At 38.4% G+C, this 24,802-nt stretch overlaps 1 protein-coding gene across 8 annotated transcripts in view; it reads left to right on the top strand.

Annotated features, from left to right (window-relative positions):
* Positions 1-24,802, top strand: part of NPNT (nephronectin) — a 75,833-nt gene that overhangs the window by 46,424 nt on the left and 4,607 nt on the right. For 5 of the 8 annotated variants that reach the window (XM_053561600.1, XM_053561302.1, XM_053561458.1 and 2 more), the window contains 6 exons: positions 105-224; positions 1,839-1,973; positions 2,291-2,413; positions 4,116-4,511; positions 17,519-17,605; positions 18,083-18,181. In XM_053561600.1, the coding sequence (XP_053417575.1) occupies positions 105-224; positions 1,839-1,973; positions 2,291-2,413; positions 4,116-4,511; positions 17,519-17,605; positions 18,083-18,181 (960 nt within the window). Of the gene's footprint in view, positions 1-104; positions 225-1,838; positions 1,974-2,290; positions 2,414-4,115; positions 4,512-17,518; positions 17,606-18,082; positions 18,182-24,565; positions 24,645-24,802 lie in introns of all 8 variants that reach the window. The other 3 variants (XM_053561663.1, XM_053561814.1, XM_053561376.1) reach the window with 2 other exon arrangements.

The following is a 24,802-nucleotide window of genomic DNA, read 5'->3' on the forward strand; positions in this document are numbered from 1 at the left end:
GTTGATTCAGTGTCACTGATTTCAGGACAAGTGAGGATCATAAATATTTCAGTTACAGATTTTGTTTTCCACCTCTCTGAGTCAGTCAGCCTCTCTCTTTGCAGGTGCCCTGACCTGCTCCATGGCAAACTGTCAGTATGGCTGTGATGTTGTCAAGGGACAAATAAGGTGCCAGTGCCCCTCTCCTGGCCTGCAGCTGGCCCCGGATGGGAGGACCTGTGTGGGTGAGTTGTAAAATAAAGCACGTCTGTCAATAGCCTCTGTAGGATGAAGGAAGAAAGTGGAAGATGTTGGGATAGGACAGAGGCAGTTACTTCCATCATGCAGTTATCCAGCCTTCAGAAGATGGATGTCTCAGGAGAGGCCACTTTGCTGTGAATGGATCATGGGAGCCTTGTTTCCCTGAAAATGAGGCTGCAGGCAGAGGGGAAAAGATGGGCAAAGGCACTGCAGTTAAGGGAGAACATGGTCAGGGAAAGAAGAAGAGCTCAGGATTTCTAGAATGCGAGAGGTGGGAGGAGCAGTGGGTGATGAAGCTGAGCCGGTGGACAGGGCGAGGCGGTGCGTATTGCACCGCAGGGTCAGGTGCATTTCTGGCAAGTCAAGAAGGCAGTAGAGGATTGTGGGTAAGAGTCTGGGGGCTGTGTTTTTAAAACTGGCGCTGTCATATACTATATATGTAACTGGAGGGAAGAGATTTCCTTTCTTTGACATTGGCACGCCTCATCTTTAAATGACAGTACGCATAATGGCACAGAGACGCACTGTGAAGCCTGATTGAGATCACAAATGCAAAGAGCTTAGCTCAGTACCTGGCACATAGTAAGCACTGAATGAACAGAGGTATTTGGTAGTTGGAGAAATATTTATTGAGTACTTTATGTGTTCCAGACACTGTGCTGAGTGCTAGGATATGCAGGAATGGACAAAGCAGACAAGATTTTGAGCCTCACAAAGCTGACATTCTAGTGAGGGAGGCAGAAAAGAAACAAATACCCAGAAAAATTACAGACAATGCTGAGTGTTAGCATGAGGTACTAAGAAAAAAAAAACAGAAAAGGTCTATTTCAGAAAATAATGGTCAGGGTAAGCTTGTACGATTAGTTGTGTGGGGAGCCAGCTAAGCAGGTGAAAATGTTGCAGGGTGCTGCTGTGAGTGAGGAGTTGGCCTGTGTATGTTTCTTGAAGAAATAAAAGGCCCATGTGGGTTAAGTACAGAGAGTGAACATGAGGGATGGTGGCTGGAAAGACAACAGGGGAAGCAGGTAAGGGCTCTTTACACCCAGTGCCTTCAAAGACCTGGGAGGAATTGCAGATCTAATCCTAATAGCCAATACAACCAGTTGAAAGGTTTTAAGCATTGTAATGAGCCAGTATTACGTTTTAATGTAATCATTTCAACAATTGTGTTGGGTAGGTCTTAGAGGGTTTAAGACTGGCTGGGAAAAGACCAGTTTGGACTCTTTTTTAATATTTAGGCAATAGTGGCATGGAATACAGCAGTGGCAGTGAGAGAAGTAGAGACAAGTTCGAGTAATTTTTCAAAGGTAGAATCGACTTTGAGGTTGATTTGGGAGGTAAAGGAAGGAGGATTATCCAACACCACTAACCAACCTGTTTCTAGTTCACTAACTAGGTAGATACAGGTATAGTATGTACTAATGTGGAAAAGGAGGTACGTGGAATTCATGTTGCCTGTGAGGACAACCAGCAGTATGCCATCTATGACGAGTTTCCATATGCCAAGCAACAGTTTCCAGTCAGTTATTAATTTTAAAACCAACTCTGTCTAAACATGCCCTTGCCCTTCCTAAAATGCTATTGACTTATGTTTCCAGATGTTGATGAATGTGCTACTGGAAGAGCCTCTTGCCCTAGATTTAGGCAGTGTGTCAACACCTTCGGGAGTTACATCTGCAAGTGTCATAAAGGCTTCGACCTCATGTACATTGGCGGCAAATACCAATGTCATGGTAATGAAACCCGACCATTCCTTTGTGTTGTTTCCTGCAGTATTACTGAAATCTCTCTTAACTGTGGTGATGACTGAGATGTCAAATGCAGAGGAGGGCACCTGCATTGTTAATAAATGAAGCAAACCAACAGATGTCCAGTCCAACCACTAGTAGTTCTGGATCCACACACCCTTTATTTCTTCTGTTTATTTGTGGATTTTACATGGATCTTAATATTGCAGGAAAAAAAAGTTATTTTTGAAACTGCATATCTTTTTCATATCATCACATTTATCTGCTAAATAAAACCCTTCTTTCCCTACCTCCCGATGCAGACATAGACGAATGCTCCCTTGGTCAGTATCGGTGCAGCAGCTTTGCTCGATGTTACAACGTACACGGGTCCTACAAGTGTAAATGTAAAGATGGATACCAGGGTGATGGACTGAGATGCCTGTGTGAGTAGCACTTGTCTTCCGGCTCTGAATTCCAGTAGGAAATACAGGATTTACACACAAGCCACTGCTAGGGAAGAAACAGAATAAGATCAGTTGTCAAAGAAGTATAATTTTCCTAACTAGTAATATTTAGTCTGTGCTTTCCACAAACAAATCGCTTGCTCAGGTATTTTTAAAAACTAAATGCTCAGTAACACATCTTCATCTTAAAAAGTATCTGACTTTCTTGACTAAAATCTCTCAATAGCTTCCCTTTAGCTGGAATTTGATTCTGTTGAAATCAGACATTGCTGTTTGTCATTCACATTAGATTTTGATGGTGAGATAATCTGAAAATGTTCTTTATTTTTGTTCCTGTTTACGTCTTCTAACTCTATTATTAAAAGGTCATTCCCATATTTATTTCTTGTACATTCAGAACTATTTTGTTTTAAGACTTGGATAAGTGTATTTGGAACAATAGCTATGTTAGTAGATATACACGAAAAAAAATACCCTTCATATGTAAGTTTTACAAACCAAAGATCATAATTTAGCATACATTTCATGTAACAGTAGATAATTTTTAAAATTTTCTGAGTAGATTATTTACTGAAAACCACAGGGCATAAAATCATGAGGCTTAAAGAGTTTTTGAAGAGTCACACAGCCATTCCCAGTCTGGAGTATATCATTCCAGGCAGATTAAATATTAAATATTTAATTTAAATATTAAATATTTGGTGAAGATTATTAAGGAAGAGGATTCCACAAATGATCTTTACATTCTCTGATCTTTGCATTCCCTTTTAAAAATAGCAATTGTATAAATTAGTGAGGGGGCAGAAAAAACAACTATAAAACAATATGTACAACATTTAATCAAACTTTTGTGAGCTAAATTTTTATAACATGGATGAGAAAAATGTTAAATAATTCTAAACGTGATTATATAATGCACATGTAGAATAGGGATACAACATAGATTCTAGACATTAAAAAAAAACTTAGAATGTCTCTGCATTAAAAAGCTTATTGACTGTTGTCTATTTCCATTCTATACATATCTAAAACTTACCTGTGTTTCGGATAATATATATACATCATACAAAGATCAATGTATTTTGCCTTCAAGGTTGGACAGTTAAGTTTGTGAATTCATCCTAGAAAAAGTGCTACACACCTGATTGCTGAATATCACTATGGTCACCTTTGAAGTACTCCCCTTAGGAAGCTGTGCACTGATGCCAGGACCTAGGCCACCCTTCAAAGCAATTTTTGAGCTCTTTTTCTGGAATGGCCATCAGAACTGTTGTTGTACATAGGTATGACAAGTATACGAACTCATCCTAGAAAAAAGGAGTCGTTGCTCATACCTCATTGCTGAATATCACTGTAGTCACCAGACAGCGGGGGAGGCATACCGTGAAGATGACCATAGTAGTAAATTTAACAATGAGATGTGAGCATTGACTCCTTTTTCTAGGATGAGTTCGTGAACTTGTTTGACCCCCATACATCCAAAGGACAAATATATTTGTATATGTGAATATACAATTATATACATATATACCAAGCACACACATACACTTGTTCTAGCATGACTTACACAGGGAATATTCTAAATGCTAAAAGTAAGATTAGTTGGCATGAAATGTTTTCATGTGCCTGTTTTTTTAGGGAGAGATGGTTACACATTAATTTAAATCTTTAACTTTTTCAGATATTCCAAAAGTTATGATTGAACCTTCAGGTCCAATTCATGTACTAAGGGGAAATGGTACCATTTTAAAGGGTGATGGAGGACATACAAATTGGATTCCTGACTTTGGAAGTACTAGATGGCCACTGAAGACACCATATATTCCTCCTGTGATTACTAGCAGACCCACTTCTATGCTGACAGCAAGACCCACACCAAAGCCAACACCATGGCCCACTCCACCGCCACCGCCACCTCCTCCAACAGAGCTCAGAACCCCTCCACCAACAGCAACCCCAGAAAGGCCAACCACCAGACCGACAACTGTAGCACCAGCTGCCAGTACATCTCCAAGAGGGATTACAGTTGACAACAGGATACAGACAGATCCTCAGAAACCCAGAGGAGATGTGTTCAGTAAGTCACAGACATGTTAGCATGTGTTTAATAGGTGATGTTTCAACCACGGGCTCGTCCCTGAATAAGAACCAAGCTCACAAAAAGAATTAGCTGTATAAAGGCATATATATGTAGCCCTATTGACATATTATAAAGAGCTGTACAAAGTCAGTCTAGTCGGGCAAGTAGGAAAGAATATGTGTAGAAATGGAAGGAATGTACACATATCGCAAAGTAACCCATAGATCACAGCTTTTATCCAGTATAGGAATTCTCCTGATATAGTTGGATTTACTTGAAAACTCTCAGAAAAGGGAAACTTACCATAGGTGATACCATTTCACTTTTAACCTGTCTGCTCATTCAGTCAGTGAACATTTTATGGCACTTTTAGAGCAGTGATTTTCAAGTGGTGTGTGAGAGGATTTTAGGTGTCCTGTGAAAATTTTTAAAGATCATTAATTGTATTATTTTCAAAACAAGTTCAAAGCATAGTAAGTATATTCTTTTCTTTTCTTTTTTTTGTTTTTGATCAATATTATTTAAGTGTGCCATGGAAGTTTAACTATAGGTTCAAGTGTGCTGTGAGATAATAAAGGTTGAAAAACACTGACTTAGAGCATCAGGTAGGCCTCATATTAGCCACTAGCTTTACAAAGATAGAACAGAAAAGGTCACACAATCTGAGGGAAAGTACAAAGTTACCAGAAGGTAACTGTGGTACTATGTTAGTAAAAGAGGTTCGTGTAGGACATTATGAGAGTAAAGAGAAGGAGTACCTAGTCAACATTTGGGTAAGGGGAATATTCAGGGTGGGCTTCCTGAGTTAAATGGGGCCAAGGCAATGAGAAGAGGGAGGCATCATAGGTAATAGCAGCAGCACACAGGCACAGAGAGCCGGAGGCAGCACGGCGTCTGCTGTAAACTGGAAGTGAGGAGAGAGGAGAGATGCTGGCAGCTGCCCCCTGCGCTGGCTGTAAGCTGGTGAGCAGATCAGACTGGGCTAGGTTACGTTAAAGACTCCCAGATTTTCAGCAGGTGACTGCTAAAGCGTGAAGGGTGGTACCACCAATGGAGATAGAGGATACTGGAAGAGAAGCAAGTTTCAGAGAAGAAAATTTTGGTCTGCCTATGAGCAGACCAAAACTTGCATTTTTACAATTTGCATCTGTTCCTTATATTTATTTGTTCTGTTTCACTTTGCCTATTCTCAGCTGCCCTTGCACTCACTCCTCCCATCTCCTCTTCTCCTTTACATGTTCCCATTTTTCCTTTTCCTATTCCCCCATGTTGAAACTAAGACTGACATTTGTACATTTTTTAAATTTTTATTTCTTTTTCTTTTCTTTTTATTTTTGGGATTTATTGAGGATGCAAAGAATTAGGTTACACTGATTGCATTTATTAGGTAAAGTCCCTCTCAGAATTGTGTCATTTGTTAATTTTTCGAAGGAGAAAATTAAAGCTGATTTTTGTTTGTATGTGCTTTCCTCTGAGGAAATGCTTTCCTCTGAGGACGCTGAATACTTTTTGATGTAGTTATGTATGTTCTGGGTAATAAATTTTAGGGGAATTACATGGTATCTCTCAAAATATTCAATTTATTTGTACACAATGTTTATTTTTGAAATTCAAATTTTTTATTTTTCTCTTCCTTCTCTGTCTGTCTTTCTTCTCTATTTTTTTATCTCAATGTGATCAGACAATGGAATTGTTATTCATGGGTACTTAAACAAATATGGTATTTGTATTATTCTGCTGCCTTAAGAGTCTTGAAAATATGGCTATTTGATGTTAAAAGACATTCTAACATAGATCACATCTTTAACAGTTTGTCTTTTTTCCCATTATTCTTCTCCACAGCAACATACATATGAAGTAAAAATAGCATGGAAGTGGGCAGCACCTGTGGCTCAAAGGAGTAGGGTGCCGGCCCCATATGCCAGAAGTGGTGGGTTCAAACCCAGCCCTGGCCAAAAACTGCAAAAAAAAAAAAAATAGCATGGAAGTTCACCAATAAAATGTAGCAGGATAAAATTGAGGAAATAGGGAGTTTCAGTGATGCTTGAGAGCATTCAAGGAGAGTGTGAACTTAAAGACATGCCCTCAGAAGGGATTACTTTCTTCCTGTGCCAGGGGCATCGCATGCCGCAGATAGCATTGCTGCCTTTACACACTCCTGCCAAAAATTAGATTCCACTCTCATTTCATCTTCACCAATTGCTGCTGGTTAAGTTTAGCACATGTGTGGATGTTCTAAACACTTCTTAACTTGCTGTCTTGTGGTTATGCATGTATTCTAAATAAGGGAAGGGTTCTCAGTGTTTTATTCGGGACAAGTGACTAACGTCCATCCACTGTGAAAGCAGAAAGGAACCTTAGCACTATTTCAGTTCAACACCATTTCTACATTGAATATTTTCTTCACTCCTGGCCTAATAACTTCTTAAGCCATCCTTTTATTCTCCACAGATCTGAGAATAGAATTTACCTCCTGTCATTTCATGAATTTTCAGGTGATGTTTTTTTTTTGTTTGTTTTGTTTTTGTAGAGACAGAGTCTCACTTTATGGCCCTCGGTAGAGTGCCGTGGCCTCACACAGCTCACAGCAACCTCCACCTCCTGGGCTTAAGTGATTCTCTTGCCTCAGCCTCCCGAGTAGCTGGGACTACAGGCGCCCGCCACAACGCCCAGCCATTTTTTGGTTGCAGTTCAGCCGGGGCCGGGTTTGAACCCGCCACCCTCAGTATATGGGGCCGGCGCCCTACCGACTGAGCCACAGGCGTAATGATGGCTACAGTTTGCCTTCAAATAGCCTGAAACTTATATTGTGTTTTGGTTTACTCAGTGGTTCTCAACCTTCCTAATGCCAGGATGTATTTTATTGTTACAAAGGAGTCGCGACCCACAGGTTGAGAACCATCGGTTACATTGAAAGATATTTTTAATTTAGTTTTGTTATAATTATTTATGTTTATGGGCTGTGAAAGTTGGTTGTTTTTTTTTAATGGGATAGGTTGTGAAATAGTTTTTCTTTCTATTGTATGTGCCTATATTGTCCTCCCTGAAAAAAGACTCTAAAGATATTCTAAAAGAAAATTAAGGTAGATAAAAATTATAATAAGAATACATCTACAGCCCAGACTTCTTTCCTAACTCTAAAGGCTCATATATCAACTGACTGTTTAACCTCTCCAGCTGGATGAAAATGGATATCTCAAACGCAGAAGGTCCAGAATTGTTCCTCCTCTTTACCTGCAGCTTTTTTTTTTTTTTTTTGCAGTTTTTGGCCGGGGCTGAGTTTGAACGTCGAACCCGCCACCTCTGGCATATGGGCCTGGCGCCTACTCCATTGAGCCACAGGTTACCCTACCTGCAGCTTTTTTCCACCCCAAGTGATATGTCGGACTTCCCTCACCTATTGCTAAGGATGACTCACCTATGGAGTCATCCTAAATTACTTTTATATGCCCATTATGAATCTATAAGAAAATCCTCCGAGCCCTCTCATCAAATTATATCTAAAGTGTGATAATTTTTCACCATCTCCAGTGCTGCCACCATGGCCCAAGTTATCTCCCCTAAAGTTACAGATCTAAAATCCTTTATTCACATGACTTGTGAAATACAGCAAATTTTTAAATTTTAGAAAAACAAGAAGGTGCACCTCGTGTGTATTTCACACTGAAGCAGTGAAATATCCGTATTTCGCCACATTTCACAGCATTTCTGCATTGAAACATGTCAATATTAATGGAAATGATGTTAATTATCAATTCAGAAATAATGTCTTACTGCAGATAGTTCCTGGCTCCTGAAATTAGTTCAAATAATTTTTACTTTATGCTTTTATTTAAAAGTTGGCCTGTGTGAAGGTGCACAAATGTTTTAATGCAAGATTTAAGAAACAACCTCTTAAAACAATGAACCATTGAAACTGGATTTTCACTTACTAGTGCCACAAAAGAAAGGGGTACAAATCAGCAAAAGAGTTACATAAACTTCCAAGTAATCAGTTGGATATAATATTAATAGTTATAAATAGCCTTTTGGCATTCTCATTTGGGGCCTGAAAACTTTATCTAAACTGACATTAATTAATTATCCAAGTGTGACATCCTTGTGAGGTCGCTCTTAAACCGTCTCAGTTACACCCAGCATCTCTACTGGACTTAGTCCATCACTAATGGAACATTCTTCCTTATATTTAATCTAAATTCATGAAACTACAGTTTATGCCTTTTAAATATTGTCAGATATTCAGGGGGCAATGGACACAGTTGGTCATTGTCCACAGGTCCCAAACTGTACGTATTCAAGGGATGATTTCAGTAAATACCTCAACTGGTTTTCTGTGTGATCAATAATAGGTGTTTTATTAACCTTTTGTTAGAAATATTATTTGCCAGACCACTTCAACTTTTTGGTTGGCTCTTTGAACATGCTTTGTTTTCCAAATATGTCTCATATTGTGGAGTCCAAAGATACAAAATAGTCAGATCTGACCCAATCCTAATCACAAGGGGAGTATTTTTTACATTTTGTAATCTAAGTCTTTACTTTTCTCTGTTGCTAGGTATGTTATAGTGCAGATTTATGGACAGCTATTTAATCACCAAGTATTTTTCCTTCAAACGGTTACATAGTAGGCACTCAGAAATATTTGTTGAATGGAGTGAAATGGAATTTTATAATGGATTCCATTATCTTTTCATCCTAGGTAATTCTTCATATGCTTAAACTAGCTAAATTTCACTTGTTGATTTTGATAGTTCTTCCCAAATCGTCAAAGTCATTTTGGATTATGGCTAGGCACTGTGGTTCATGCCTATAATCCTAGCACTTTGGAGGGCTGAGGTGCATGGATTGCTTGAGCTCAAGAGTTCGAGACCAGCCTGAGCAAGAGTGAAACCCTGTCTTTACTAAAAATTGGGAAGAAAAAAAACCAACCAACTAGCTGGCCAAGTGTCATGGTAGGTGCCTGTAGTCCCTACTACTTGGAAGACTGAGGATAGCTTGAACCCAAGAGTTTGATGTTGCTGTGAACTGTGACACCACACTACTTTACCCAGGGCAACAGAGTGAGACTCTGTCTCAAAAAAAAAAAAAAAAAGTTAATTTGGATTATGGTCTTTCTCTTATATTGACACAGCTTAATACAGCAGTTGAAAGTAGTCACTCTCTAGAAAATTTTAAGTCTAATATCCTGAATTTTAAGCATGATGTTGAGAAATAGTGAGAGGCACAGAAAGGGAATATGAAGATAGAGTTGAAGCATTTGGAACTGAGGGGTTTTTAACTGCTGATAAGGATAGAATATATTAAATCAGAAGATCTGGTTTTGATTTTTACCTCTATTATTTATGAGCTTTGTGACTTTGGATTAGGTACTATGTTTTCCATCTCAATTTTCTTATCTGTAAAATGGAGGTAATATTCCTAATCTTCCTTCCTTACAGAGTGATTTTAAGGATCAGAGTTAATAAGGCAAGGAAAAGTGTTTGTGAATTACAAATTAGGACATGTAAACAATTAGTGTGTTTTATTTACTTACTGTAAGTAACCATGGTGGAGAGCATTTAAATAATATGTGATTAAAGAAGTAGCCTTTTATGTCTGATATGAAATATTAGGCATATATTTTTAAAATAATTTTTTTTTTTTTTTTTTTTTTGTAGAGACGGAGTCTCACTGTACCGCCCTCGGGTAGAGTGCTGTGGCATCACACGGCTCACAGCAACCTCTAACTCTTGGGCATACGCGATTCTCTTGCCTCAGCCTCCCAAGCAGTTGGGACTATAGGTGCCCGCCACAATGCCCGGCTATTTTTTGTTGCAGTTTGGCCGGGGCTGGGTTTGAACCCGCCGCCCTCGGCATATGGGGCCGGCGCCCTACTTGATGGGTTATATGACTAGAAAGATAATCATATGTATTTACAGGACTAATCCCATAGGCATGACCTGAGCAGCACTAAATTTCCTAGATATACCATGAAATTCTTGTTCTTTCATTAATGTGATAGACCAGTGCTTCTTAAAGTATATTTCATAGAGCATTAGTTCTCCAGAATATTATGTAATTGTATGCCTAAAAGAGTTCTGTGGAATATATTTGAGAAACCCTAAGTTTGTCCAGGTTAAATTGGTTTGTTAACTGTAAGACTTCTCAATTCTTTAACGTGCTAATGTTCATTGTAATTCTCTAGAAGAGGCATGTAATGAGGATCACTTCCCAAATGGACTTAACCATGGAATTATTTAACTCTTGGGATTAGAGTTCATTATACTCAATTTCTGATCAGGCTGGGTTGAACTAAAAAGTCTGGACACCATGCTCTGCAAAACCCAATAGTCTTGCTATTTAGCTGTTGTAATGGTTTTTGAAACTAAAGGGTTGACTTTGTATTCAGGCATAGCCATAGTAGAGATAGTTGAGGGTTGGGGAGGGCAGAATGGTGCTGGGCATACTTAGCCAGAAAAGTAGATTTAAGTGGTGGTATGTGTATGCCTTTATGGACACCAGGGGAGTTCTACAGAGGATCGCTAAACAGTTAGAGACCGAGCACCTAAGACTAATGTAGGGTGTTTAAATTACAGCAGTGATGCCTAGGCACATTTCCACCTGAGTCATATAAAATGAATAGGAAAGGTGTTAGGTATCGGGTGCTCTTATGGTGGCTGTATCAGAGAACCAGCCTGTTCTGTGTTATTATAGACATGAGAATGGGTTGAAATTTCAAGTACTAAGCAATAGGAAGAAAATCATTTCCTTTTTACTGATTTCTGCTTTGCTGATTGCCGTCCTGAGGTTTCCCCCCTCATTTCTCTTATACAGATTTTACAGTCTGTGGCTAGCTCGATCACATTGTTCTTACTCAGGAAAATATCATGGTCTCTTTTTCTGATTCTGTGTGGTGATGAGTAAAAAGATTGTTTCTGCAGAGAGGTCAAAAGGTCCTCAAACTAGTTTGCTTTCTAGAAAACAGTTAGGCCTACCGAGACCCTGAACAGCCGCCTGGCATCTCCCTGAAGATTAAATTTCTGCCAGCGTTTTGAAGGAGCGTGCTGTCACTGCCAACAGGTCAGGATCTGGTGCTATGAATTCTGAAAGTTTCCAAGGTTTTTTATTTATATTTTAATTGGATCCTACAGTGGCTGGTAAAGAAAAAATAGTTTCCACTAGAAAGTATAAATTGAGTTCTTGATGAATGTGACTCAAGTCACAAATCAATTTTTTTTTTAAAGTTACATGCACATTTATCTGTACAGTTATAATTAAAGGTGCTGGGCTTATAGGCATTCTGTGATTTGGGGCATGCTGCTAATTCCTGTGTCTTTGTATTTTCATCTGTAAGTTGGGGATGATACTAATATCTACCTCACTTGGGCTGTTGTGAAAATTAGATAGGAGGGTGGCTGTAAAATTCTTAGTATAGTACTTGGTGCATAATTGTAACTTAATACATGTTAGCGATTACTACTACTATCGATGTTGCTGTGATTCATAAAAAGACAGCTCTATGCTATGTTTAGTTCTGAGTTTTATATTTTCCTGGTGCTTTTTATTATGGTTCATTACAATTTTAGTGTTATTTTTGGCTAACTAGATCCTTTTGAAACAAATGATATGCAAGTATGAACTATGATGTGAGCAAAGAATGAAAATAGAAACTTACTACTTTATATATTCTTTTCTTCTGACCAAATAATTGGAATATTATTTTTTATTTAGGTGTTTGTAGTACCAGGTCAAACAATTGTGATTTTAAAATAGAAACAGGACCACCTCAACTTGTTTACTGTAAGAATAATGACCACAGCCTTTTTCAGAGATGAGTCTGTCTAGATGGGAAACTTACATAATTCTGAAGAATATCAGAAATAAAAGCTTCCTGTCTTCTTTTTGGCCTCAGTGCTTTGACCCTAGTCCTGCAGCAGGTGGGTTTCTGCTCCACCCCAGGTGTTTATGCTTATTCAGTCCAGCAGTGCACTCCTTAACACCTGCCCTCCAGTGTGCAGCTCTCACCCACAACAGAGCCTAACCCTCAGGGTTCCCTTTGGCTTAAAAGAGGAAAGAGAACAAAACCTGTCAAATGCTCTCTTGATCAGGAAAATTTGTGTTACTATTCTAATGGCCATGCTTAAGGCAAAGATATTTTTTAAAAACATCATTTACATATTCTGTTCTCCTGGGATTTCTCCAGGTAGTGACTGTGAGTTCTGAAACTTTATTAAAGGTACCAACAATACATAAAGGAGAAATAGGTGTGTCACAAAAACAGAACCGATTTCTGAGTGGCTGTGTCTATGTCTCATCTTTCACCAGAAATTTAATTTTTTCCAGTTTTGCTCTTAAATCTCAGCCCAAAGGGGTCTTATGAACTTTGTAGATTCTTCCTATGGAATGAAAGCTTTGGCAAATAAGGTCTTATTTCTGTGAAACCCAGAAATCTTTTTCTTTTCACAAGTAATCAGTAGATGTCTAGGAATTTTCTCTTATGTGGTTAAAGAAACTAATTTTCAGTCTTTTTACTTGTTTTTTTTTTTTCTGGTCATTTACAGCTATAATGTATATATTCTGTATCTGGAGAGAAAACAGTGGAAAAGACAAGGAGAGAGGGAGAGACCGCTTCATAAAACTGTTGTCATTCATCCCTACCCTAAAATTTGTAGTATCTAAAAATCTTGAGGTTTTACCACCAGCATGAGCCTTCAAAATATTAGCATAGGTACATATGTACCATTCCCTTCAATGAACTAAACCCCTAAGTATAAAAAGAATTTAAGGCAATATTATCTTCAATCTTTTAGTCCAACAACAAATGCCAGATTGGCCTGGATAATGTCTTGGGAACTACCTTAGAATACAAAGATAATTTGAAAATCTACCTTTAATAATAGTGCTTACATTTTGCTATAGTTACTGTTTGCAAGAAGTTTGGCAGTGGGAGGTGTATATGATAATATTTACATATACTTCTCTTTGCTTGCTCTTCATGTTTTCTGGGTGATTTTAAAATAGAAACAGGACCACCTCAACTTTTTACTGTAAGAATAATGACCACAGCCTTTCTCAGAGATGAATCTGTCTAGATCGAAAACTTACGTAAGTCTGATGAATGTCAGAAATAAAATATACAATTACCTATCTGGGAAATCTCATTTATGAACATGGGTTATATTAATACTAACTGCAACCCTCGGGAAAATGTATTTACTAGAAACAGCTCTGCCAGCATTTCTTAGAAAAAATTTCCTGTTTCTTTTTGTGGCTGGTTCCTCCATTAGCTCTGGGACTCTGTAGCCATTATCAAAACTTGATGCTCTTTCAGAAATGAACCAACTGTGTCAAATACATCACGTGCAGTAGTTGTGGTTTCAAGGGGTTTGCAAAAAAGAAACTCAGCTTTAAAGTCGCCATCATTAATACACCTCATGTAAACCAGTAACTGTGAACACTTTGCAATGTCTGTAGATTCATCAAGCTGGATGCTAAATATTGGAAGTGGAGCAGATTTAATTTCTGGGATTACCTGATCAAGAATATGAGCAGACATGTCATCTATTCTGCAGACAGTGTTGTTAGACTGGCGATTCTGAGTGCCACCAAATATGAAGCCTCAATGGCCGCTACATTTTGTTTCTGGTACTTGCGACCAGTGTCAAGTCTGGCTTTCTTGAGTCCATCAGCTTTTCTTCTAAAATAGTTGGTATCCTTGCTGGCAAAGCTCAGATGCTTGCTATCAAAATGGCGTTTTAGTTTGTTTGGCCTCATAGATTTGGCTGATAGAACTTCACAACCAATAACACATTGCTGTTTTGCAATTCCTGCTGTAATTATTGAGGTAAAACCATACTGTAAAAAATCCTCACTATATTTTCTTTTCTTAACATTCTTCTCTACACGATCCATTGTTATGGGATGGTTTGCTAATGAAAATAATATATAACAATAGCTTTAATAATACAAAAGATGACACATAGCATAGTTCAGTCAATACAGTTCATTAAAGTTTCCTATGATTTAAAAAAAAAAAACTTGCCATTCTCCCCAGCCCAGTCCAATCACTCTTTTTTTATCCGACCTGCTTCACCACCTGTACATTCCCTTCTTTTAGTTCATGCAGAAGGCTATCAGAAGCAAAGGGCAGGAAATACTTTTCAGTGGGTGAAACACTAACCAATTGCAGAAAAATTGGAGGGATATTTTCTACAAGTAAATGAACATAACACTCTTTGTGTTGGTTTCAGTCATGACCGCTGTGTGACACCCACTGCTACCTTCTTCTTGGTCGTTCTCCAGGCCACGTCAGAAGGGTAGTCTTAACTTGCAGATCTGAGCTTGACTTGTTTTTTTTGTACATAGTTGTGACAATAAGATAATACTGCTTGAATGATTTCCCCCACTACTTATTTCACTTTATATTTTCACATGAACTGTAAAATATACCAAGGAGTGGGTAGTGTTCCGTCTCTTGACCCTTCAGTGGGAGACTCTTGGTGCTCTGTACTGCTGTGTGTGAGGAAGAATTAGTTAAATAATGTAGCAGAGTTAGACAGTAAAGCACACAAAACTTCAAGAACTAATGGCTTTTGAGCATTTCAGGTCTCTGAATTCCTTGGAATGTTTCCCAATGAATTGCAGTGAAGGTGTGCCTAATCATCGGCTCCTAAATGAAATAGTTCTTGGAAACCAAGTGCTTAAAATATTAACCATAGGCAACTGACCCTTTGCAACGTGTTAGATGACTGATTCTTTGGATGGTTGTTTTTCAAGTGTATGATCTAATCCCTTCCTTTCTCTTCAGTCTCATCCCATGTTGCTTTCTCCATTTCTCACCATCCTGCAGCCACTGTGAGCTCCTTTCTCTAAATGTTCCTTGCACTTTCTTTGTACTTGCTGCCTGAAACCCTTACTCTTCCTCTACTCCAACACTATACTTCTGCTTGCAGAGTTTCAAATTCTTCCCCTGTCAGTTTAAATGCTGCATCCTCAAGGAGGACCTCTTTGGTCTCCTTTTATAAAACCGGGAAACCTTTGTGTGATCTTCCACCTCTACATCAGAGAAAGAAAGGCCGGGGGAGGGGAGGGGTTGAAAAATTGTCATAAGGCTCTTCAAATATAGTACTGCAAAAGTTGAGCCTTTCCATTTCAGAGATAGTCTACATGTAAGTTACAGCAAGAGAAGGAAATAAAAGCATGATTGTTCTGTAGGGTTTTTATGATTTTCCCTAGGTCATAAGAAATGAAGCATACTTGCCTACAACTTTGTAACACTTCCAGTAAGTAATAGAGGCAGGCCCTTCTCAGAGCCCCAAATGAGGAAAGAAAAGCTGTGATTGGATGTCATTTCTGTCAGTCATCTGGGGTATAAAGAAGGAGGTGGGTTGCCTCGCCCCCCAGGGTACCATCAACAGGTGCATCCCTAGAGCTTCTCCTCTTCCTTTCGTGTTCTGCTGGGTATTTATGAGTATTTATTGTAAGAGAGAAAGGGGCTTCATGCTTTTCACTTTTGAAGCAAAAAGACAAAACATTCAGAAATAGTAAGCCAAAATAAGTAGCGCAAATATTATGGGATTGTTTTAAAAAATTAAAGCTGAAAATCATAGGCACATCATTGAAAAAAATCCCTTTGACTGATGTCTGTTTCATGGTGTTCTACATCTTTTACTCCCTGCCTTATCAAAATAGAGCTAATTAGTTGACATTCTGGAAAAAAGAAGGGAGTATTCCTTGGCCTTTGGCCAAGAATTTCCCTCACCATCGTCAACATTCCTACACATTCTCCCACCCCCCCAACCCAGTTAGTCTGCACAACATCCTCCTTCCTAGCCCTTATCAAAATGTTGAGTTATAATGCTTATTTATCTCCATGTTTAATGTCTGCTTCTCCCATTAGAATTCCAGTTACATACAATCCGAGCCCTACTTGGTCTTGTCCACCCCACTCACCTTGTGCTCAGGGAGCCTACCACAGTACTTGGCAATCAAATATATGTTAAATGAGTAAATAAATAATTTAAGTGAATCAATTATTTTATTATGCTGATTCTTAAGCTCTATCCCACTGTGTCCTTTGAAGAAAAGTATTGACAAAGGACACAGGTTTCTGACAGGACCTTTACATTCACTCAGTAAACACTTATTGAGTGCCTGTCACCAGGTCAAGCCCTGGAAATGCCACCCAGATAAGATGCAATTGATCCCCTCCTGGACCTCAGTGACTAGCAGAGGGACAGACACATGTGCCTGTGAATAATTAGAGTTCTTGAAAGCATGTAATAGAGGCATGCAAACATGAGCTGCTGAGGGCACAGGGGGAAGAACTTGATTCTCTCTCGGGCGTGAAAGTTTCCGCAGAGGCAGTGGTATTTATGCTGGACCTTGAAGGAAGAAGGGACATGTGGCAGGTTAATTAGCAGGAAAGGTAGCATGAGGTGGAAGACGTGAAAATGAATGGCATGTTTGGACAGTATTGTGTATTTTGGTGGGGTGTATTGTAAATGCAGCACCACAATGTTTAGATTTGATCTGGAAGGAGCCAGACAACCTGCTTAAGCAAAGGAGGCCTTGGTAAGAAATACGTATCAGACTGCAACAGTGTGCTGGGTTCATTGGAGGCGAATAGCTGCAACACTTAGAAAACCAAACCATTCTCTGCAATCATAGGTGTTTTCAGTTTAAACAGCCTTAATTTAAGGATCATACAGGGTATTTTCATAGAGATGAATTTTAGAATTTCATAGAGATGAATGTTTTGCTAGAACTCGGTAGCTCTTTTAAAATGTACTTTTTTCCAGGTAAAGACTTTTAAATTACTTTTATGTTGAAATTTAGAAACTTTTGAAATTATTTTTAAAATTGTACCCAGATAAATGTTACAACATAAATCCCTGCAGAACAAAGGTCATGAATCTTTATATGAAATGTGAGTGAAATGCCTGCCCCTGTTAAAGGTTATGGTAATGCTTCTTTATCACTTCCTTATTACAAAAACAAACCAACTCTAAACCTCTCTCTTGCAGTTCCTCGGCAGCCTTCAAATGATTTGTTTGAAATATTTGAAATAGAAAGAGGAGTCAGTGCCGATGATGAAGCAAAGGACGATCCAGGTAGATGCTTTTAGTACCATTAAAGTGACATTTTATTGTTTCCCTCTGTTTTCTTGAAAATAACTTTCAGATCGTAAATTGGTATCATTTGGGAAAATTATGCATCTTTTTTTTAAACAATTCCATTTCCTCCGTACTCAAATCGGTTCAGCAAAAATAATTATGAACCCTCATTTTCATTTTTGAAAACATATTAAAGTAGTATTTAAATTGTGAGAAGGAAATCATATTTTATAAGTGATGATGTAACGAGGTCATAATTGGAAACCCTTGGGTGTTCTATTCTTACAGATGGGGATACATGCACTGTTGTGCTGAGAAGGGATTAATGCAATTTCCTTTTCCTCTCAGGGGAAGGAGTTCTGGTGTATGGACAGGAGAGAACACTTGTTAAAACAAATGTCCCCAGTGCACAGTTGATTTTTTGTTGTTTACTGCACTTGTGACCGATTGTTCTTTCTTGTCGTTTTCTGGTAGGTGTTCTGGTACACAGTTGTAATTTTGACAATGGACTTTGTGGATGGATCAGGGAAAAAGAAAATGACTTACACTGGGAACCAGTCAGGGACCCAGCAGGTAAACTGTTTCATCTCACTTTTTCTGGTATACATTTCAGTTTGATCCTATATGAAGACCTTCGTTCTGCTGATTAAGTGTCCCAGGGCACATCTCTGGGTTTACTTAAGGAAGAGGGTCCAAAAATATCATGCTCAGTATGCATATTCCATTTTCTATAAGCTAAATTTGTTAGCTGTCTGTCAGTATTAAATCATGGGGGAGAGGTAGTTAATTAAAAGGCCAGCTTATTTCTCCCAAAAAGCTTGGTGAATAAAACATTAAGCCTTATTCTTGCATATGGTTTTCAAGTTAATAGTAGTGCCCCATTCCCAGTAATAAAAGAAGTAATCTTACAGCCATGGTGATAGGTAGTCCCTGATTGTTTTTTCAATGACATCCTTTTTTAAAAAAAAGATTTGAGAGGTAGAAGGATACAATAGAAATAAAACTCCTGTGTAGTTGGATCTGTCTCTCTGAGAAAGATTTCACTGTGACTTAGATACTGGATAAAATAGTTATAAATTACCACCACCTATTCCATAAGAGAAGGTTGTTAGAAAGGTGGGTTTAAACATAGCTCCTTGGAAAATTGGCATATTTTTAAATTGCACAATTCTTATTATCTAGAGTTTTAGTATTTATGACATGTTTTGTCTTGTAGTATCAGGGAGGCTTTCTTTCCCTTAAATTAAATCTTTTATGGGTGAGGCCAACTTAATGGAAGAATGGAAAATTTGTTTTTTTATTTCCTTTTTTACTCCAGATTCTAAATTCTAAGAATAAAAGGTACAAGATGTAAAGGAAAAGTGTTATTTCCTTTATTTTAAAGGCCTATTTCTTAAATACCATAGCAGGTATGTAGATCACAAACATACAAAAGGTAACTTAAGAAAGCTTATGATATGTTAAACCAGCGCTTCTCAAACCCAGTGTGTACATGGAAGGGCTAAGGGCCTTTTAAAAAGTGCAAGTTTTCATTCACTTCTAACAGGTTCCTCAATGCACATTGAGAGGAAGGTATTAAAAAATTTATCCCAAAAATGCATTTATTAGATCCCCGAAGATTGAAATAGAAATATTTAAAAATAAAAATTTGAGGTAAGCTTTTAAAAATATGAATAATCAATAAATTCAAATAAGTTTTCTCAGATTTTTTGTTAAGTTATAAAACAAAATATTTAATGCCTCACACTCAGTACACTCACTCTCATTTTCGCCTTACCCTAACTCTTTGAAGGTTGACTCTGAGCAGGACAACATTGTAATCAATGTCAATGTCACAGGTATGGGTGAATCAGAAAGAAACCAACATATATTTAATACCTATGATAATCCTAGCTTGCTCATCATCTCATTAATTTTACTTTAATCTTATCTACCCCAAGAAGCAGGTAATATTATTGTCTTTATTTTATGAAGGAAATACCCAGGGAAGTTACCTCAGGCCACAGAGCTAGAGAGTGGTAGACTTCAGTGTCAAACCCACGGCTTCTGTCTTCATGGCCCCTCTGTCGTGCCTGTGCAGGCTCCTGGTCAGTGCAGTGCAGATGTGCCCAGCCCAGCATATCTGTAGCATTGTTCTAGGTTCTTCGCTATCCCATGGCTGGCCCCAGTAGCAGTAGCTCTGGTGGTGTGCATGATCTCACCGGCAGATCTCAGAGCTGTGGGTTCTCCTGACCTAGGAGGAGTCTGTTTCAGAAGGAAGGAGCTTTGACAACCCTGTATGTTAGAACAGTTAATCATGTTCATAGTCGCAATGAATAACTTTTTCAAGTAAGGTACGTTGAGGAGAGTGATTCATGCTAAGCTCAGAATTCATTGCACTTACATGTAAACAATCTATATAAATAGCCTTTGTAAAATACTTGATTTTTAGAATTTAAATGCTGTATTTTAGAACCAAGTTATTACTTTTCAACATTTTTTACTAATTCATTTTAAATGTTTAAATTTGCTATGACCCAAATTCTGCTTGCCCTTTAGTAGAAAAAAGATGTAGAAAAAGGAAAAGAGAGTTGGAAATTAGAATGGTAGGCAAAAAAAAAAAAAAAAAAATTGAAATGTTCATTGGGCTGTGTTAATATAGAACAGATTGGAAGGAAGAGGCATTTGCTTGGGTGACTAGATAATTCCTGATGCTTCGCTTGGGCTTTTTTATGTAATCATTCATTTTTGTTTCAGATTAAGATGAGGGTACAAACAATTAGGTTACAGTGTTCAGATTTGTTAGGTAAGGTTCCTGTTGTAGTTGTTCCTGCACCCAGGAAGTGTGCCATAGACCCTTGAATTGTGCCTATTAGGTGGGAGTACACCAATACCCCCTTCCTTGTCCCCTCTAACCCTCCTCCTTCCCTCCCCTTCCCCCTTCCCCTTTTCCACCTGCTCCTTCGCCCCAGCTTGAACTGAATTGAGTTTTTCTCCTATATGGGCGTGTATTAGTTTGTCTACTGGCTTCATATTAGTATTGACTACTTTGTATACTTGTTTTTCCATTCTTGAGATACTTTACTAAGAAGAATGTTTCAGCCCCATCCAGATTAATATAAAAGATGTAAAGTCTCCATCTTTTTTATGGCTGAATAGTACTCCATGTTATACAGGCTCAGGCATTTTTAGTTGGTTGAAGTTTTTACCAAGAATTTGGATAAATTGGATATTGAACTTTGATATTGAAGACAAATTGATGTAACTGTGGTTGACTCAAAGATGGAGAGGAAAGTGTCACTGTGTGCTGACACAACCAGCATTTAAAACACTAATAGGTCATATGTAAGAGGTGAAGTCTATTGGGGATGAGTACGAGGTCTGGCTCATTGTCTACAGACCAGCCACACAGCTGAGGAAGGTGGATGATGTCACCCAGGACCAAGTGTGGAAGATTTTACAGTGTTAGTGGAAATGAAAGTGATGTGAGTGAACCTTGTGATGTTGCTGCCAAAAAGACGGTCCATTTGGAAAGAAATAGGGAACTTTCCATAATGGAAAATTCACTTTGGTTAAGTGGTTAGTTTACTTTTGAGGGTTCTTTCTGGTCTGAGGAGAAGCGAGTTAATTGCATGCCACTTGGATAGAAAGGTCATTTCACACTCGAAGCCTGTGAAAGATAAAGAACCAGAATGTTTAGGCTGAAGAAGTAATAACAGAGTAGTGTGGCTTTTCAAATAATTGCTACTCTCTGTGACCACAACAGCTTGAGAGTATCAATGGGTAAAAACTACAGGGATATGTATTTTGGTTTACTTGCTGAAAGAACTTTCTAATAAAGCTGTCTCAAAAGAGAAGAGGCTGACGTGGAAGGAGTGAGCCTTCTTTTGGTGGAGGCATTTGACTGGGTGACATTTGGAAAATGTTATTGAAGAATTTTGAGTATCAGATAAGGGGTGGATTAGAAAACCTTCTAACCCAGCTCTGAGAGCCTCTCGTTAAGAATGGAATGCCCAGGTAATCCCAAGGAAATTGGTGAGCAGAGTTCTAGCTTGGAAAAAAGAATAAGACTAAGAAATGGCAGAGGGTTGAAAGAAAGTGGTAGGAGTGCACGGCATCTGTCAAATGGAATTGCAGAATATATTTAGAATATATTGGGGAATTCTACCCATATTCTGATAAGAAATAGAATAAGGCTTACCTTCTCATGCCTCTGTTTCTTCAAGGAAGTTCAGGTGTGTGTACATGTGCCTAGCATGTGAAAGCTGGAGAAGAATATACGTAATCTAATAAATAACTTCTCTGTGTTATTCTAACTGCCAAGCTGTTTGCTTTCTATCTGGATTATACCATTTATAAAATATATGTTTGGATTTCCCATTAAGACTGATTTTAATGGTATATAGTTCTTATCCAAGATCCAGATTTGAAAATGTTCTTATATGCTAATATTTCTTAAAAAAAGAAAACCCTCAACTAATCTCACAACCTTGAGAAACAGCTGCAAAATAAGGGCATATGCTAACTGCCCTTCCTGGTGCTATTAGGTCTTGGTTATCACATTTGATCTTGAACTTTGTTGTGAGATATGAAATGAATACGTTCCTCTAAGAAATGGAAAATTTTGCTGCCAGCAGATGTGGTGGTATGTAGCTCAGATATGTAGTGCGGCCCTGAGGACACACCCTTCTCCTGTGAATGCCACTGCTAGACCCGAGAACCTTCTCCTGTGAACACCAAGGTTAGACCTGAGACCCTTCTCCTGTGAACTCCAAGGCTAGACCTGAGGCCCTTCTCCTGTGAACTCCAAGGCTAGATCTGAGACCCTTTTCCTGGAACCCTGACCTTCAGAGAACAAGGGTTAAGGGCAACTGACTCAGTGCTCTGTCTGCTACGGATAGCTACAAGGAATTTAGTTAAACGTATATCAAGCGTGTACATGCAAGTATGTCTACTGCAGCATTAAAAGCATTATTTTAAAATACACATAAACGAAGAAATAAATCAACAATGAAAATGAAAGCTCCCTGCCGTTTCTGGCACCCATCCATGCCCACAGGTTCAGACAGCTTGTTGGTTATCTTTCCCGGGATATATTTTTTCACACAATGGCATTCTCTTCTGTACCTTGCTTTTATCATTTACTATTATCTGAAGAGTTAACAAGAACATGGACTTTGAAGCCAGAGGCCTGAGCTGAAACCGAGCATCACTGCTTAACTAGCTTTGGCCTTAAGTAAGTTTCTTAAACATGGATAATCAGGAGTAAACATATGTAAAGCATTTCTAGCAGTGGCTGGCCTGCTTCTGTTATTTACCTCCACCACCCCACCTTCAGATCCTTTAGATGTTGTGATGCTGTAAACTGAATGAAAATATTTAATATAGTTTTATATTTTTATATAGTATTTTGGCATTAGAAGTGAAAATTTTAATAAGTAACTTCTTTGCAATGCTGGATCAATTTTTCCCTTAGTTATTGTTCCAACTTTGTAATATTTCCTTTTACTACAAAGAGAATTCTTCATGTTAAAAAAACAAAAGTAGAAAAGAAAAAATCTGGTACTCACAGAGCAGCTTTATAGAGGTCACCTCATTTATCATGTTTTAAATGTTAGAATTTTAAACACATATACAAGAGGATTATTTGAATCTTTTTATGATTATTTGAATCTTTTACTAGGGTGCCTTGTTTTGTTAGGTTGTCTTGTTTGTAGGCTGGGTCTACCAGAACATTCCACGGGACTTAATCTTTGTTTTCTTCAAACTTGCAAGCTAAGTGTTTAACCTAATATCTTGGTCTTAACTAGAATATCTGTGGTGATTCAAAAGCTAACTTACAGGGAGATGTCTAAAATCCACATAAATATTTTGGCCCCAAATATTGTTTAGATTAATTCGTGGGGGGAAGAGGCCAGGGCAGGTGGGGGGGGGGGGAGATGAATTGTGTGTTTTTAGTGATTCAAGTGCATGATTCAAGGACCTATTTCCCTGCAGTATTTTTGCTGTATTCTTGGAACATTATGATTGATTTCATACATTCATTCAACAAACAACCTGGAACACCTACCATGTGCTAGGAATATAACAGGGAGGTTTGGGGTAGAAGTTGGATCTGACTCAGAGTTGTTCATGCTTTCCGAAGAGCACATAGCACAGAGGCTGGCACATCACAGGTCCACAAACACCACCCAGGACCTGCGAGAGCTCAGAGGGACTTAGGAAGGATGCTCTACCAATAAGAGGATGCCTTGAATAAATTAGGCAGAATGAGATGATGGCTTATCTTTTAACTGAAAAATAAATGGGGTCCCTACCAAAGTAGATGCATACAACACGTTCAGCATTCCACCCATGTTTTTCCTATGGAAAAATCAGTGTTGAAACATACGGTGTGTTTTCCAGTTGTCTGAGATAAAACAGCCGGAAGGGGGAATGCCATTTCAACATGGGTTGACTTTCAAATCCTACTTATAACTTTCTCTCTCTTGAAGCAGCATTTCTCACGTCACTGCTGCTCGAACGTTTATTGTTATATAGTCTCCCTAACAACAGGGAAGCGAACTGTGGCCCTGGGGATCTGAGGACATCATCAAAGTGATCTGTCTAAAGTGAACGTTTTTATTAACATTTTTTATTAATGTATATATAATAGAACATATTTATGAAATATGTATAATGTTATAGATTTGTTTTAATATAAAAATGTTTTAAAGGACTTGCCTGCGAATAAAATCGATGCTCCAGGAAGATGTGGAGGTCTCCAGGGCACCTCTATATCTTCCCGGTGTAAGGTATACACCAGCGTGAAAAGCATAGTAAACTCTTGACTTTCTAAAAAGGACCCTTCTGTCTTTGGAGATTAGAAACCAAGTGGAGGGAGGAGAGAATAAGTAGATAGATTGCCCTTTAAATTGCCATGTGCTTTCCTGCCTAGAGGTTGGTTATTCATGTAGAAAATTCTGCCTGGAAATTTAGGGTCAGTTCTTCCAAACCACCCAGACAGCTTGGCAGGGGGTGCTGGACAAGATAATCATGAAGTGGAGAGGATGAGAAGGTGGGGAATGAACGTGTGTATGTTTTTCTGTGTTATGTGTGTGCAAGGGTTTTTCATTAGAAATACCCATAGTGCTTGCATTAAACACTAAGTATTGTGTGTCATTGGCCTAACTTCTGCTATCCATGAGCAAATTAAGTGTTTTCTGCAAACAAGCC

Source organism: Nycticebus coucang, chromosome 1 (assembly GCF_027406575.1).
Source record: "Nycticebus coucang isolate mNycCou1 chromosome 1, mNycCou1.pri, whole genome shotgun sequence".
Classification (NCBI taxonomy): domain Eukaryota; kingdom Metazoa; phylum Chordata; class Mammalia; order Primates; family Lorisidae; genus Nycticebus; species Nycticebus coucang.